This window comes from Meriones unguiculatus, chromosome 17 (genome assembly GCF_030254825.1).
Source record: "Meriones unguiculatus strain TT.TT164.6M chromosome 17, Bangor_MerUng_6.1, whole genome shotgun sequence".
Classification (NCBI taxonomy): domain Eukaryota; kingdom Metazoa; phylum Chordata; class Mammalia; order Rodentia; family Muridae; genus Meriones; species Meriones unguiculatus.
Window position 1 is genome coordinate 37,718,693 of NC_083364.1, and position 15,577 is coordinate 37,734,269.

The 15,577-nt window shown below is 45.8% G+C and overlaps 1 protein-coding gene across 30 annotated transcripts in view; it reads right to left on the reverse strand.

Annotated features, from left to right (window-relative positions):
- Kalrn (kalirin RhoGEF kinase) overlaps nucleotides 1-15,577 on the reverse strand; it is a 582,551-nt gene that overhangs the window by 222,474 nt on the left and 344,500 nt on the right. For 21 of the 30 annotated variants that reach the window (XM_060370285.1, XM_060370286.1, XM_060370287.1 and 18 more), the window contains exons 17-21: nucleotides 9,893-10,111; nucleotides 7,866-8,015; nucleotides 4,980-5,094; nucleotides 1,981-2,096; nucleotides 1,336-1,458 (exon numbers count right to left, since the gene is read on the reverse strand). In XM_060370285.1, coding sequence (XP_060226268.1) covers nucleotides 1,336-1,458; nucleotides 1,981-2,096; nucleotides 4,980-5,094; nucleotides 7,866-8,015; nucleotides 9,893-10,111 — 723 coding nt within the window. The remainder of the gene's footprint in view (nucleotides 1-1,335; nucleotides 1,459-1,980; nucleotides 2,097-4,979; nucleotides 5,095-7,865; nucleotides 8,016-9,892; nucleotides 10,112-15,577) is intronic. The other 9 variants (XM_060370291.1, XM_060370295.1, XM_060370292.1 and 6 more) reach the window with 1 other exon arrangement.

The following is a 15,577-nucleotide window of genomic DNA, read 5'->3' on the forward strand; positions in this document are numbered from 1 at the left end:
CAGGAGAATGCAACCAAACGAAAAAGAAGTTATCAGTTTGGGGCAGACATGATGGATGGAAGAGGACAAAGCTATGAAGCAGATTATGAAGGATAAGCTAACGCGATTGAATCTTCTGCGTTTCCACTTTGTTCATGAGCAGACTGATCCCAAGAAGTCCTGCCGCTCCTCTAGTCCACCCATGCGGGCGGAGCTGACACCATTCATCCGGCTAATGGTTCACTGGCGGCATTAGAGGAGGGGCAGACAGACCCAAACCGGTGACCTCAAAAACCACCTTCGTTTGGATCTGAACAGGGTTCTGTTCATCTGCTACCTTCTTTCTGCCATTCCCCTAGCTGGTGCTGGAACGAACCTCCTTTCTGAACTCACAGCTCTCCACAGCAGGCAAATGGCCCGAAGCTACCAACAGTGCAAGGCTACCTGCCCAATGCTGGGTTCACAGCCGAGTCATGATATGGATTATTACTTCTGAATACTGGCTCGGCAAAGCAGGCAGATACATAAGGAATTTCGGAGAGAGGTCTATATCACATCAGCTTCTCATTCAAAACGAGGGTCCTCGTGTCAAATGCTGGCTGTGAGAACTGGCACAAATCAGGTTTTCTTCCGTTACAGCATCCCTGTTCCCTCGGTGTGAATGAAGGTGTGAGGAGTTTTCTCCCCAGAGACCTAACCTGGTCACTAGCAGGTGTGAGGACAAATGGAAATAGGTCCGAAAACTGGAAAGTCACAGCTTTGGGAGCTGTCCTCAGTGACTTCCCAACATATGGTTCTGTATACAGTGGCTGCTCTTGCTTCCCTAACAAGGTGGTAGTTAGAGCAGGCGTGCCGGGTGGACCGGGGCAGGTCTGGGATGCAGCCTGTTTGATAGGCTCCCTGTATTTTCATCCGTTCCTGAGTTACTCTTCCATCCCATAAGGTGTCCTTCCCAACACATGCAAATTTCAAGACTATGTAGATACATGTAGAATTTAGGTATGTCTCACCTGCAGACCCCAGGCCACATGCATGCCTAGAGAGACACGCATGTAGCCCGACACATCTGTAGATGACTACATGCTACAGTGTCCAAGGGCTGGCTACCTCTGGAAGATGTGTATAGGTTTGCATGAGTGTGCCCTTTTACCTTCTCTGGTCTGACAGAACAAGAGAGACCCCAGAATCTGGAACCTGATGGTGAGGTATATTTGCAGCCCTGTTTGGATATGTAATTCGGGGATGCTTCCCTTGCGTCACTAGGGCTGCACATTTCTGTGTACACACAGACTGCTCTTGTTGGTAAAGCTTTCCACAAGGGGAGTGCCGGGGGGGGGGGGCTGGCATACTTCCTACCTTGGCAGGTATCCTGAATTCGCCATACTCTTTGAGCAGCTCCTGAGTCTCCTCCGTGGTCTCTCCAGTGGAGGTATGTGTTGAGAGGTAATATTCTCCTGTTTCTTGGATCCAGTCTAGCGCCTGCAGGAGGAAACGCCACCACTTAGTCCCCCAGAGGGCAGCTGCCAGTGAGACGTGCCATGCGGTGAGGAAGGCTTATGGGCTGGGGCCCAGGAAATGCGACAGGGTGGTGGGTACGCGGCTCTGAGGAAGCTGTTCTGTTTTTTTAAATTCAAAGAGGTTCCACTTTGAGTTAGAATAGCCCAACACAAAGCAGTAAACTTGGGGGTATCATATATCAGATCCAATTAGTATTTTTCTATAAACTGGTGGGGGGGGGAGTATGACAGGTCAGACCTAGAGAGAAACTGTATGAATGGGTGTCTATCATAGGCCAGACCCAGTGAAATCCTGTGCAGTCCACTCTATCTCCTGCTGTCAAACTCAGAACTGAATGCCTAGAAAGTCCAAATGACTGACTGTTCTCCCTTATCCTGTCATCCCGGCCCGCCCCCTCCACTCCTGTCTTAACTCTGCCTGCTGCTGTGGTCCTCCGAACACTGCTTGGCAGTGAGGCAAAGCCAAGGGCAGTCCTGGACGTACCTGCTTAGCGCTGCGCTCGAACACCACATATTGCTGACACTGGTCTAACCGCCGCTTCTTCAGGGTCCAGAAGTGCAGGACGCGATTCTCCCTCTGCAAGAGCTCGCTCAAGATGGCTGTGGGTAAAAGAGGAGAGTGGCATCATGGGAAGGCTCTGAGCAAAGCCCCGACTGCTTCAGCCCCACTGCCAAGGGGATTTGTAAGCCTGCCTTTAGGGCTGACACAGCATCAGAAGAAAGGGAATGAAAGCTGGAGACAGAAACAGCTCCCCAGAAGAGACCAAGAATGGAGATAGCATGGTAAGGGCCTGTTTCCGAGGGTTCTGTCCATATACTGCCATGAACCCGGATTCTTTTCACACTAGTCAGTCCTTATTGTAAGAGACTTTGGAAAGTGAGCCCCTAAGGCGACAACTGACCCAGCCCATCTGGAGCCTAGCCAAAATGGGTGGGCTCTGCTAGGATGCCTAGAGGAGCTTCTGGAGGAGAGGCAGGAGATAAGCAGCCACTGAGAAGGCTCAGTCTTGTACATGAGTCACAGGCGTTTTAACAGCGGGTCCGCCATTAGGAGCTTCTAAGCGGAGGGTGGGTGGAAGCTGGGCTGCATCAGGGGCTACAGGTTGTCTGAGGCCCAAACTCTACACGGCTTCTGATCTGATCCTAAGCAAGGCTGAAAGCTCCTCTTGTGTTGCCCTAATAATACCATGTTGGAGAATGTATGTAAGGTCCTCGGTGCATCAAAGGAGTCTTGGTGGGCATCCGGTACACACCATCTTCTCTTTACACTATCTGGTCGCCTTGATTGATTCCGTACGTGTTTTAAATAGCATGCTCTATGCTTGCAGGAGCATAGATAATAAAGCAAGCAATTTTGTTTTTATATCTGCTCCTTGTTTTCTGCCAACTATTAAGTGCTCATAAAATAAATGTTCGTGAGGTTACAGGCAGCAATGTGTATTAGATATCATAATATAGCAGGCACGTTTTTATAATACTCATGATGCATCCATCTTTATGGTCCCCACTTTGCAGGTGAGGAAACGGAGAAGACCTGCAACTTGTGCAGGCTCATTCAGATTGGCAGGAGTAGAGCTTGGACTTAGGCAGGCTCCTTTGACCTGAGACCACAGCCTTAGCTGCCCTCCACCTCCCAGGTCCCTGGAGGGATGTAAAGTATACATTACTATGCTTTGCCGAGATGGCACAACTCAAACTACAGTGTTTGTGCTTACTAGTTTTTATTGCTCTTACTTATTCTTTAATTCCCCTTGCTGCCCTGTGCCTGGGGGTTTGCCTCTAAGGATAGACTCTGTCCACGCCCCTGTAGGCTGAGAAGTCCCATGGACCTTAGTGGCTCCCTCCTAGAGAGGTCACGTATACTCACTCTCAGCCAAGTGTGACTTGCTCTGATGAAGAGGCTGTTAGCTGATGTGACATAAACAGGAGCTTGAAATGTGCTTGTAGACTTGACCTTGCCCCTTGCCTGCCTGTTAGCATCATGACAAGAATGCCTGGGTAACCACTGTCCACTGGACTCAGAGTTCAGGATGAACAGACAAGAACCTTAGCCGACATCTGGGGCCAACATCCAACAGCCGCATGGCTGAGCTTAGCCACAGCAGCTGATGGTATGTTGATGGCTGCCACACACCATCACCTGGACAATAGATGCTCACTCACAGTGAGCAACAGTGAAGTTTTGCTTGTTCCTTGGCCATCTGCTCCCATATTAAAACCCTAAATACACGGCACTGGTTTTGGATCCAGGCAGACGATGATGGGGAGATAGAAGGTCTAGCCTCCAGTGTCTGCTTCTGCTGGCCAAGGATACAATAAGCTTCGTGCCTGTGTCCTGGAGTCAGGGCTTTGCTCATTGCGCTTCTAGGGAACCAATGTAATCAATCCAAATCATGGAAAGCTCCCATAGAGTTTTGGGCGCCTCTCTTTGCCCACTGCCTGAGTGCTTTCACGGACTGGGGCATATCCAGCCCCCTCTGGGTGCCTGTCCCATACGGTGTGGGTGGGAGTGTGGTCTCTCCGAGGTTGGCCTCACCCCAGCAGCCATCTGCAGAAGTCAGAGCATATGCTCTGCAATGTGCTGGAAGGAGGGGGGTGACACGGAGTCAGCCACCCACAGAGCCTCATTCAAAGGCAAAATAACATGTGGGGAGGAGCTCAGCTCAGGTTCCTCTTCTTGTTTAATTCTGTCAGGTGATTTTGGTCATTCCAACTCTTGAGTTATCTGAGTAGGGAAAAGAACTCTATCTGACCTTGGTGTCTTGTAAGCCTGGTTCACCCCTCTCTCCAAGTCAGCTCAGGTCTTCTGCCTGGCCTTAGTCTCCAGGGCTGTGATTTTTTTTTTTTTTAAACTGCACAAAAGGACGCACGTAAAACTCATTTCTTATGTGAAGGCTAATTTCAGTATGGTAGGAGTGAACACTGAGAAATGATATTTTAGGCCGAATGTGATCAGATAGTAAGCCTTTTTAAAGGGTATATGTTGCTTTTCATGTACTCACAGACTTTACAGAATTCAAAGAGATAATGAAGATGACCTGACCTCAGAACCATTGTTATGTAAATTCTAAGTGCACACAGAATGCGGGTGTTGACTATAGATCTTAGTAAGCCTGAAATTCCATTTGTATTAGCCTCCAAGTGATATCAGTGTTGTTGAACTGGACACCAAGTTTTGAGTAACAGTTGTTTAGACAACCTTTCCATTAAGCAGTGTGGCCCAAGGCTTGACAATAAATGTAAAACAAAACAAAACAAGCAAACAAACACAAACTTGGGAAGATCTTTCTGCATGTTAAGACACTGACTGTGAACCACCAGGGCTGGTTTTTCCACCATCCCACACCAGACTGTGTGGGAGAAGCACAGAAGAACTCGAGCTGACACTAGAGCTACATAAACAGCCCATTGTGGGGAAGAGGGGGTCTTGGCCTTTCATGCATGCGACTAAAATGACCTGTGGCCGGCAGGCCTCTTACTCACCTTTCACTTGCTGCTCAGGTCCCCTGGTATGGCTGGCAACACTGGGCATGCTCACATTGTTCCTGTGGATGTACTTAAGGAACACCTCAGCGTTCCTCCGTGCCAGAGTGCAGGCCTAAGGAAAACAGAGGCGTGAGGCCATGTCTCCAGCCAGCATGTGGAACTCAAGATGTGAGAAGAGGTGCCTTTTTAGAGTAAGGAAAGGGTTCAGAGGGAGCGGAGTTCTGGAGGTCACTTCCAGTTCACGGACACTAATTCCAACTTGGAAGGCCTGTGCTCTGGGCTCTCCTTTAACCAAGGGCCAGACAGAAATCAGAAATCAGTGGCCCTTCACTATCTCTCTGCTGACTGGGCATGGCTATGCTCATGCCCAGGCTCTGTTCTTCTGCAAGAATGTCCCTTACAGGACCACTGGTGAAAGCCCAGGGAACAGAAATGCCCATTAGCATAGCATACTTAGCAAACACACTTGATGACATAATTCTAAACCTAAATGTAAATTGCCAACAATCAGATTTTTTCTTTCTTTCTTTCTTTCTTTTTCTTTCTTTCTTTCTTTCTTTCTTTCTTTCTTTCTTTCTTTCTTTCTTTCTTTCTTTCTTTCTTTCTTTCTTTCTCTTTCTTTCTTTCTTTCTTTCTTTCTCTTTCTTTCTTTCTTTCTTTCTTTCTTTCTTTCTTTCTTTCTTTCTTTCTTTCTCTTTCTTTCTTCCTTCTTTCTTTCTCTCTCTCTTTTTTCTCTCTTTCTTCATTTCTTTCTTTCTTTTACTTTTTGCAATCACATCCCTTTTACCTAAATAACACTAACAAGTATTCTCCTGCTGAGAAATATCAGTCTCCATGAAAAAAATCAGAGCCATTGAAGGCTCCCATCAGCAGGGGCTGACAAAGAGGACAGGCCACATTCTCCTGATAAATAGGGCTGAGGGCTGGGAAGAGCAACAGGAAGGAAGTACTTCATTCTAGAATCCAGATCTACTGACAGAGTGTTTCTAGTGTCCCTTAAGCGCATATAATTTATGAATTTTTCTAAAAATCATTTTTTCCATAGCTGTAAAACTGCGCATACTTGCTTCCTAATTTTAAATTAATAAATTATCTGCAGATCAAGTTGTTAACTTTTTAAATCCTCTCCTATTTAGTTTTTGATCATACAAATTATATAATTACAATAATTGTTATATAATAGATACAACTTTTAAATCACATACTTTTATGTTAACATAAAAATTAGCAACAAAGCTCCTAATGTCTGGTAAAAGCCAGTTGATGGGCCCAGGAGCTCAAAGGCTAATGAACTGAAAGGCATTAGTGAAGGTCTGAACTAAAGACTCTAGATTGACTAATAAATGAGAATAAGCAGAAAGCCACACACTGTCTGTTGGGTAGAGAATTCTCACAGTTATGGGGAGTTTTTCTTCACGGCTCAAGGAATATATGAAAAACATCAGCCCGGATGGTTTTCTTTCTCCTTTAATTTTATGAAGACATAATCTTTACTTTTCTCTGTCTCTGTCTCTGTGTGTGGTGTACTGTGCAGGTGTGTGTGTGTGTGGGGTATGATGCCCAAATGTGAGGAGGCTGGAGCAGGTTGTGTGTCCTGTCCCATCACTGTCAATCTTACTCTCTTGAGACTGTCTCCAACAGAAACAGAGCTAGGCTGGCAGCCAGCAAGGCCCAGTGATCCTCTGTTCTCTGTCTTCAACAGCGCTGGGGACGTGGCTTGTGTGAGGCCATGACTGTCTCTTTGCATACATGCTGGAGATCCAAACCGTGCTCCTCAGGTTTACACAGCAGGCGTTCTTCTCCCCTAAGCCATTCCTAGCCCCAAGAAATACTTTAATAACTCTACTTAAAACTCTTTGCATGCTTCCTCAATTGTTTTCAAACAGAGAAACTTGTAACTTATTTTAAGCACTGTATGGGAAAATTTCAACTTATCTGTATTAGTATAAGCTGCTTATTCAGGGTTCTGACCAATACCTGTGCAGAAACCAGAAGGAAGGAAAGAGGGTGGGTGCGTGTGGGTGGGTGGGGGTGGTCATATGAAAGGAAGAAAAAGATTGGGTGCTCAAGAGTACAAGAGCTCTAGTAAAGAAGGCAGTTAGTTAGAGACCTTCAGAGGAGGCATGTTAAGGTATACAAATTCTCTCTCATCCTTGGAGAAATCCCGGAGGAAGAACATGGATGTGTGAGGTTTTGGGGTGAGAGAAGCCTGTAGACCAGCCTGAACCAAGCAACCCACTGCTGGGGGACAGTCAGAAGGACATCCCTGGATGTCCTAAAAACCTATATGGGACAGGGCTGGTTTCCCTCCCTGAGACAGTAGAGCCATAGCAGAAACCCCCAGGAAATGTGTTTCTGCTTTCTCATAGGAGGATAAACATCGTGATACTAATTGAAAATTGCTAGATTGATAAATAGCATCTCAATTTATTGACTCTCAATTTTGCATTATTAACTGTATAAGCAGGCTTGTACTCTTCAGCCAAAAGATCATTTTAGGGTTAGAGCTACTGCTCAATGGTGGAGTGTTTGCCTGACAGGGGTGAGGCCCTATGTTCAATCCCTAGCACCACAAAAGAAAAGAATAACAAATTACTTTCTATAAACTGAATGTCAGTGAATGAAAGCATGTGACCATAACTGTGTGATATTGGCAGTGGCAACAACAATCAGGTACCCTATATCTGATGACACCATAAGTGTCAAGAAGGAAGTGAAGTTAGGCTTACGACTTTACACATTAACCAGGCGGTGTATCTTCAGCCCCTTCCCTCTTTGCAGAAGAGGCAGGAAACACCAGGGCGCAGGAAGCCCTGATGACCCTGGGTGCTGGCTGGTGGGAGGAGAGAGCGTGTGCGGCCGTGTGCAGCCGTGTGTGCTGACCTTCAGGAAGGCCTCCTTCTGTTCCAGATGCTTGCTGAGGAGCGGAATGACGTGGTCCATCTCTGCCGCGGGCCCCAGCTTGTCTCGCCCGCCGCACCAGTCCTCGTCCCTCCGGTACTCTTGCTCTAGGCTCTCCAGAACACTGCATACCTGGTGAATCACAGGAGAGGAGGCTCGGTAAGCGGAGCGCGCAGCAGGGGTTCTCAGCGGGACTCCGGCGAGGGCACTCCACATGGCAAAGCTCTCCATGTGAAGTTCAGCCTGGGGGTCCAGAGCAGCCACCACTCCTGGATATCCTCAAGAGGTATTCTGAGCACCTTGTGACTGGAGATGGCAACTGTGGAATTATTCCTTTATAGCTGAGGGCTGAAAGGGTTGATAATCTCACTCAGGAATATGATGAAGAGCAAGAAAATGAAATAGGCTGGATATTTGGGGACCTCCAAAGGGAGAAATCAATCACATACATACATACATAATACATACATACATACACATATATATATATATATATATATGTGTGTGTGTGTGTGTGTATGTGTTATATGTCATACATATGCTAACACATATACGATATATATCACATACATATACACACATATGTAACATATATCACACATATATTCATATGCATTGTATGTATGTATGTATGTATGTATTATGCTCTCTAGCTATACTGTTACAACCTCGTGATAATTATGATCATGTAGACTGGGCTTGGAGAAGACACTTGATGACTTTCCTCAGCATCTGTCAGTCGGGAGCCTCAAGCCGTGGTAAAAGGGGAAAGCTGCTTCTCAAGTGTGATTTATGGGCCATAAACAAAAGTCATCTTTCTACTCCCCTGAGGACAGATGTTCAAAGTCCTGCCATAAGGCAGTGACATCTCTAGGACATCTATTAGAAAATCACATTTTTTTCTGAGCGAGGATACATTTGAGTTAACCTCGAAGACATAATTTTTTGTTGTTGTTGTTATAAAAATTCATAGAGGCCATGCTGAGTGACCTTACCAATGACCTCAGAAGAGAGCAGAGCATCTAAAGAGAGTTCACAGGGAGAGTTAGGTTGAGTGTTACAGTGGGAATCTCATGGCGGCCTGGTATCGCTGCATGGAGAGTACAGAAAATAAAAACTCAGCAGACACTTGCCTAGCATACGTAAGAAAACAGGTTCTACCCCCATCGTGGCTTGATGCTAGGCAAATTCTCTACTGACTGAGCTATGTCCTCACCCAAGGATGTGGCTGGCTTTTGGGCAGAATGTCCCCTGAGCTCTGAACTCGGCTGAATAAAGTCTCAGGCAGAACCCCCTCCTCATAGCCACACATGCTTGCCACGTCACAAGAAGTCTGTCCCTCACTTGTCCAGCCCCCAGCTTTACTTTAATGCAAGACACAAAGCGTATAGGCAAGCGTGTGTCTTGATATAAAACACGTAACAAAACATGCAGAAATGTCAAGACTAAGACATTTGAGACCTGTTCCTGAATAGGAAAGAATCAGTCTTGAAGCGACACGTACAGTAGAGTCTGAGTTGGTTTGGCTATGGGTGCATTTTAAGTAGCTGCTCATGAGGGAGGGAAAAAAGACACATGAACCAGCTGCAGGGTGCAGTACGGGAGTCTAGATGGACCAAGTTCAGTGAAATCAGGCGGACCCTAGACACTTAACAGAAAAGCAATACTGATTTTATTATCAAGGATGGAAGTATTTGTTACACAGCGTTATTATGACAGTGCCTGACTGCTACACTGCTCAGAGCTAGCACTCAGCACACCCACTTTCTACTCTAACACCCCCGTATTGATCTGATGAGCTTGAGAAATTTATGAAAAAAGAAAATCACACGGTTTCTTGCTGTAAAGGGGGAAGGGGGGTAAGAATGCCAAGGGTAGTGTTTCCGCAAGCCGTCCTTTTATTCTCAAAAGTTAGTGCGGACATGCCAGGCTTTTAATGCTGTGCTATAACGTGAGGCAGGAAATGGCCTCCCTCAGCTTCCGCTCACGTCCGCGGACTTCCCCCTCACCTGCTCAGAGGTCTTGTAAAAGGCCACAGAGGCATTGACCAGTTTCAGCCGGTCTTCCATCTTGAGCATGAGCTGTTGCCAGTGGAGGGCCACCTTCTCGGCACATTCCCGGATGGCGTCGGCGTCGTAGTGGCCGGCCTGGAGCAGTGCCTCCGCCTTCTGCTGCACCTGCAGGGCGCTCTGGTGCGTCTTCTGCAAGGAAGTGGCATGAAAGAGGGACTGGGCACGAGGGGAGGAGAGAGAGGTCCATGGGAGCAGCCCAGGTGTGATATGGGAGGGGGTGGAGTGAGGTGTGATTGGAAAGATGCAGAAAAGTTAAAGAGCTTTAAATGCCTGATCCATTTGTCATGATGATCAACACATTATTGTCTTTTAAGCACATTTTTTTTTAAAAAAAGAGGAAATCATACATTTTCATTCATTTCTCAGGATCCTACATCCTGACCCCATTCTTAACTTTCTACTTCCATTATCCTAGATTTTAAGAATATTTCCATTCACATAGTAGAGAAACAGAAGTTGTGTATAAACCTGCCTACTGATTGGCTTTTTAGTTTAATCTCCTTTCCAAACCTAATCATAAAATTGCTCATCACTGAACTGATGCAGCATTTTACAGATTAAGTAAGTATCTCCCCCTGCCCCCGACCACCCCAGGTAACGCAAATCTCAGCTAGCAAGCAACACACAATCTTAAACAGTAACAGTCAGTTGAAAAGGGTAAACTTGGCAGGGCGTTAGACCTGAAGAGTGACCTCTCAAGTCCCACCCCTGTCCCAGCAGTTTCTCCACCAAAGAAGCTGAGCAGTGCAGTCCCAAGGCAGGGTCCTTTTGCTATTTTTTTTTTTTTAAAGATTTATTTATTATTTATACATTATTCTGCCTGCATGTACACCTACATGCCAGAAGAGGGCACCAGATCTCATTATAGATGGCTGTGAGCCACCATGTGGTTGCTGGGAATTGAACTCAGGACCTTTGGTAGAACAGCCAGTGCTCTTAACCTCTGAGCCATCTCTCCAGCCTCCTTTTGCTATTTACAATGGCTTTTAGGAGATAGGCATCTCACTTTCTTTATGGTTTCTATTAGGACTAACTGTGTTTTGCCCCTAACTGCAAGAGGCTGGGGGACCTGGCTGGAGGACTAAGTGGCAAAACCAGAACAAAACCAACAATTACAAAAAACAAAGTTTCAAGCTGTGGAAGACAAATGCAATGATCTCTCTTTTGGGCCGCTTTGTGTCAACTTGACACAAGCTATGGTCATCTGAGAGGACTGAACATCAATTAAGAAAATGACTCCCATAAGATGGGGCTGTAGACAAGCCTCTAGGGCATTTTCTTAATTAGAGATCAATGGCGGAGGGTCCAGCCCATTATGGCTGGGGCCATCCTTCGGCTCTTGGTCCTGGGTGCTATAAGAAAGCAGGCTGAGCAAGCCACAAGGTGCAAGCCAGCAAGCAGCGACCCCTCCATGGTCTTTGCATCAGCTCCTGCCTTTAGGTTCCTGTCCTACTCAAGTTCCTGCCCTGACTTTCTTCAAGGATGAACAGTGCTGAGGAAGTGTACTTTTCCCTTCCCTCCCCAACTTTGCTTTGGTCATGGAGTTCTACCACAGCAATGGCAATTCTAAGTAGGACAATTCCTGTGGGAACATCAGAGTGCTACTGACTTGGAAAAGCTACCAGCATCGCAACCTCAGCCACTGGATCCTTCCAGCTAACAGTAGTAAACAATGCTGGCTAGAAACCCTCTAGAGTACCTGGTGATACTCCAGAATTCCTTTCTACTTGGCTTAAGCAACAGGGCTGAGAGCATTTTTGATAGCTGATTTATTCAACTCTCCTTGGGTCTGAGGGCAACCTCCCTCAATTTTACCTGAACTTCTCCCTGATCCTCGCCACATCTGCCTTTTCCCCCTCAACAGACTGCATGCTGTACTTTCTTACTCTGCCCTGTCTATAAGGCTTCTATGTGCTCACCCCTGCCCACCTGAACCTGCGGCAGCCATTAGTTCATCTCTGCCAGCCTCCCAGGCTCTTTGTGCCTTTGCCTTCACCCTGAAAGCCTTGGTTTTGATGACTGAGTTCAGTGCTGAGCTCCTCACTGCTAACTGAAGCTAGAGAAGGTAAACTAGGGGGTAGAGCGATCCCTACTTATCCCAGATGTTCTTTGTTTTACTGGCACCGTTTTGTCCCCTTAATGTAGAGGTACAAAGGTCATCCCTTGCTAACTGTTCACATCTTCAGAGCCCTTACCTACACCCCTGGATTCTATTACTTCCTCTTTGAAGAGGCCTCCCCTCACTGATCTCCCTCTGGAATTGTCTTCTGATACAAGGAAGGCCAACTCTCACCCTTTTGGGGAGGTGTCGCCATCTGTGGCAGGGTAGATGCCAAACTCTCCACAGAAGCCAAACCTGTCTCTTTAAAAATGGTTCCTCAAAGTCATTGGCCACGTATGTTGGTGGCTTCCTTTTACTTATTTTCCCAAACACTTAGAATTACAATCTTGACCTCATCTCTGACTGTTGCTGCTCCCTCCTCCAACCCAGTCCTACCTTCACAACTTCACAGATGCCCTTTTATGGAGGAAAGATGGCTACTTTTCTTTCCTTCCGGCTCTAACCCATAGATCCAATTCCTCACATTTTCTTATTCTTTTCTTTTCATCTGGGGTGCTAGGATTTATCTTGGGGTCCTGAACACGCCAAGCACAAATTTCACCACTGAGATACATTCCCAGTTCCTCATGGACATTTCCAGCAGTTTCATTTAATTTGATGCAACAGGAAGTGATTCTGTTATTCTTTCCATCTCTAGAGTTTCGTTTTGTGAGCTCCACCCCTTTCTCTCAGTTCCAAGGTCTTCAGCAGCTCCCTCATTGTTTCAAACCTAGGTACAAACTGGCTGTCACAAGAGCCCTCCACAAAGAGGTCTGTACCTGCTTCATTATACCAACTACACTTTCTCCCCCAATCTCTGGAAGCAAGCCACAAAATCTTCCTGCTTTGCTCTTCCTTCTTCCTGTCTTTGGTAACTGCTCCAAGCCCCTGTCAATGTCCCATCTGTCCTTTGAAAGTTGCCTCGAATCTGCCTTCCTTCAATGAACCCTTTCAGATGGCCTGAAACTCAGGGATTCTCCCCCTATTTCTCTGAACTGCTTTGTCACTTTGTTCACTCTAGGAGGGTTCCTGTGGCTTAGACGGTAAAACTGTCACAGCAGGGGTGTGTGTGGCTTCATTCAAATGGCTGTCACTTCTCCAAGGTGTGTGTGCTTCGTGGTTTATGCATTGACTTTTCTGGTTCACACAGCCCTTCTGTGAGGTGGATTTTATTTCCATCTCAGAGACTGAGACATCAAGGCACAGCAGGCTAAATGACTTGCTTCAAACGTACAACAAAACAAATGATAAACCCCGACTCCAGTTTAACCTATTCCGAAACTTACATTCTTTTGCAGCATATGGCTTTTTCCTTTAAGAGTAGAGTGAAATCTGGAGTGTTTCTCATTTGGAGGAAGGTTTTCCCGATGAATGTTAGTGATTAGGACAATTATCTCTTCTGCCTTAACATGTAAAACCGGCATATAACTGTCATCGTAAACCTGTTTTGATGCTTTCTTCCTCAGAGTGCGGAGCAATCTCAGCTTTCCTATAATTTGTCCCTTACTCTGAAGCGATAAACCTTGTCCCTTACTCTGAAGCTCATTATTCTGTAACCTTCCTGAGTGGGCCTTTCCTCTTTAATTTCCTAAACGATAAATTCTTATCTGCGTGTCAGAATCTCTGCTTTGCGAAGCTGAAGTCATTACTTTGCATTTCCTTTCACTCCTTATCATCTAATCCTATTGAGTGTGGTAGTTTTAAGATGTGGATTATCAAGGACATTAATATTTAGTAGGCGTTAAGTGCAAGAAAATTGAACTAAATCAATTGAATTTATTATCCAGTGTTAACCACTTTTCTGGTATAACATTTATGCTTAAATGCACAGGAGGATTTCAAATAGAAACAGATTTTAAAGTCCAGCTTCTCTCTATGAATACACAACAGTGTATCCAGTGCACTAATAAGAATCCAGTGTGTTTCATCAACTACTCTGCTTTGAGGCCCTGCTTGGTTCACTGTGTGAAATGTTCTCAGGATGTTTTCCTGAAAACAAGGCTGTATCTATATCAGGTACAAATTCTGACCTTTCAAGGGAAACCACCAAAGCAAGCCTTAAAAGTATCCTGGCTTGGCCAGGACCATTCCAGTTTCTGACTGCTTTTCTAGCTTAATTATCAATAATCTGCTCCTTCACTTTTCCTTTTATTTGAGATAGGGTCTCTAGGTAGCCCAGGCTGGATTTCTAATCCTCCTGCCTCGACCTCTAGGAGTTCTGGGATTGTAGGAGTGGCCAGTATCCTTCAGTTTTAAAAATGTGTCAGTTTATACAGCAAATTGCATCATCTCACCAATGGCTGATTTCCCTATGAAACCTTCAGCTTTCTTTCACAGGTTCTAAGAAGGCAAATTATTCTCCCACACCACACCCAGCAATCAGCACAAAGGTCTTCAGTAATACTGGCACACAGGGAAAGCCAAACTAGGCTGCTTAACCTCCCTTCAAAAGGGCTTACATCCGGCCAAGAGTACATGTTGTAGTCCATCACTCAGGAGGTCAAACATTAGGGTAGCTAGGAGTTTGAGTCCTGCTTGGGCTACATAGTAAGTTCAAGGTCAGCCTGGCTTATGTAGTGAGACTTGGTCTCAAAAAAACATTGCTTGCATCCTCTCTGGCATATTCCTCTCTAGATGTAGAACCCAGTCTAAACTCAGTGTACAGACAACTGTGGGCTGTCTAGAGGAGCAGATGAATAATTTTGGTTGTGCTCCTTGTTTGTCTAGCTACACTGCAACCTGATGACCTTCCATTACCAAGACATTCTAGTAATTCTTTTTCTCTGTTGTTCTTGAGATCAGACACTAACCCTAGAGTCACCTACAGTTCACCATCAACTATTTACTGAAGTAATACCCCCACAAAACCCAAGAGAGATTAGGAGACTTGTCCTTAGCTGGGCTCTACTATGTGACAATGTAGTGACACCTCACCAAATTAACATGTATGACATAGACAGCCACATAGAGTTTACTATACCAACACACTGTGGAAACATTTACCTACTCTTTCTCAAGTTCACAGAGGTACTCTAGTGTGCTGTGACCCTTGGTCTGACTTGTCAGATGTTTGATTAAGAGATTGGAAGTGTAATCATCCAATCCAAATGTTCTTATTCATGGAGAAAGATGATCAAGAGTTATCTCTGCTTAAACCCCCCACGGCTTCGGGCCATGCCCGCAGCCTGTTGCCTAACCCTCACTGCTGTGCAAACCTAGAGACCAGTGGTTCTCAACCTTCCTAATACAGCTCCTCATGTTGTGGGGACCCTCCAGCACACAACTATTTCATTACTACCACATAACTGTAATTTTACTACGGTTAGGATATAAAATGTGGATATCTGATAGACAGAATGTTTGATTTGTGACCCCCGTGAAAGGGTCATTGGACCCCAAAGGGGTTATGACTCTCACAGGTTGAGAGCCATTGCTGCAGACACTTGACCGCTAAATACCTGAGTATAATCCCAATCTAGGTCTCTCCTGAGGAGCTCCCACCACTATCGATTTGCGGGTGC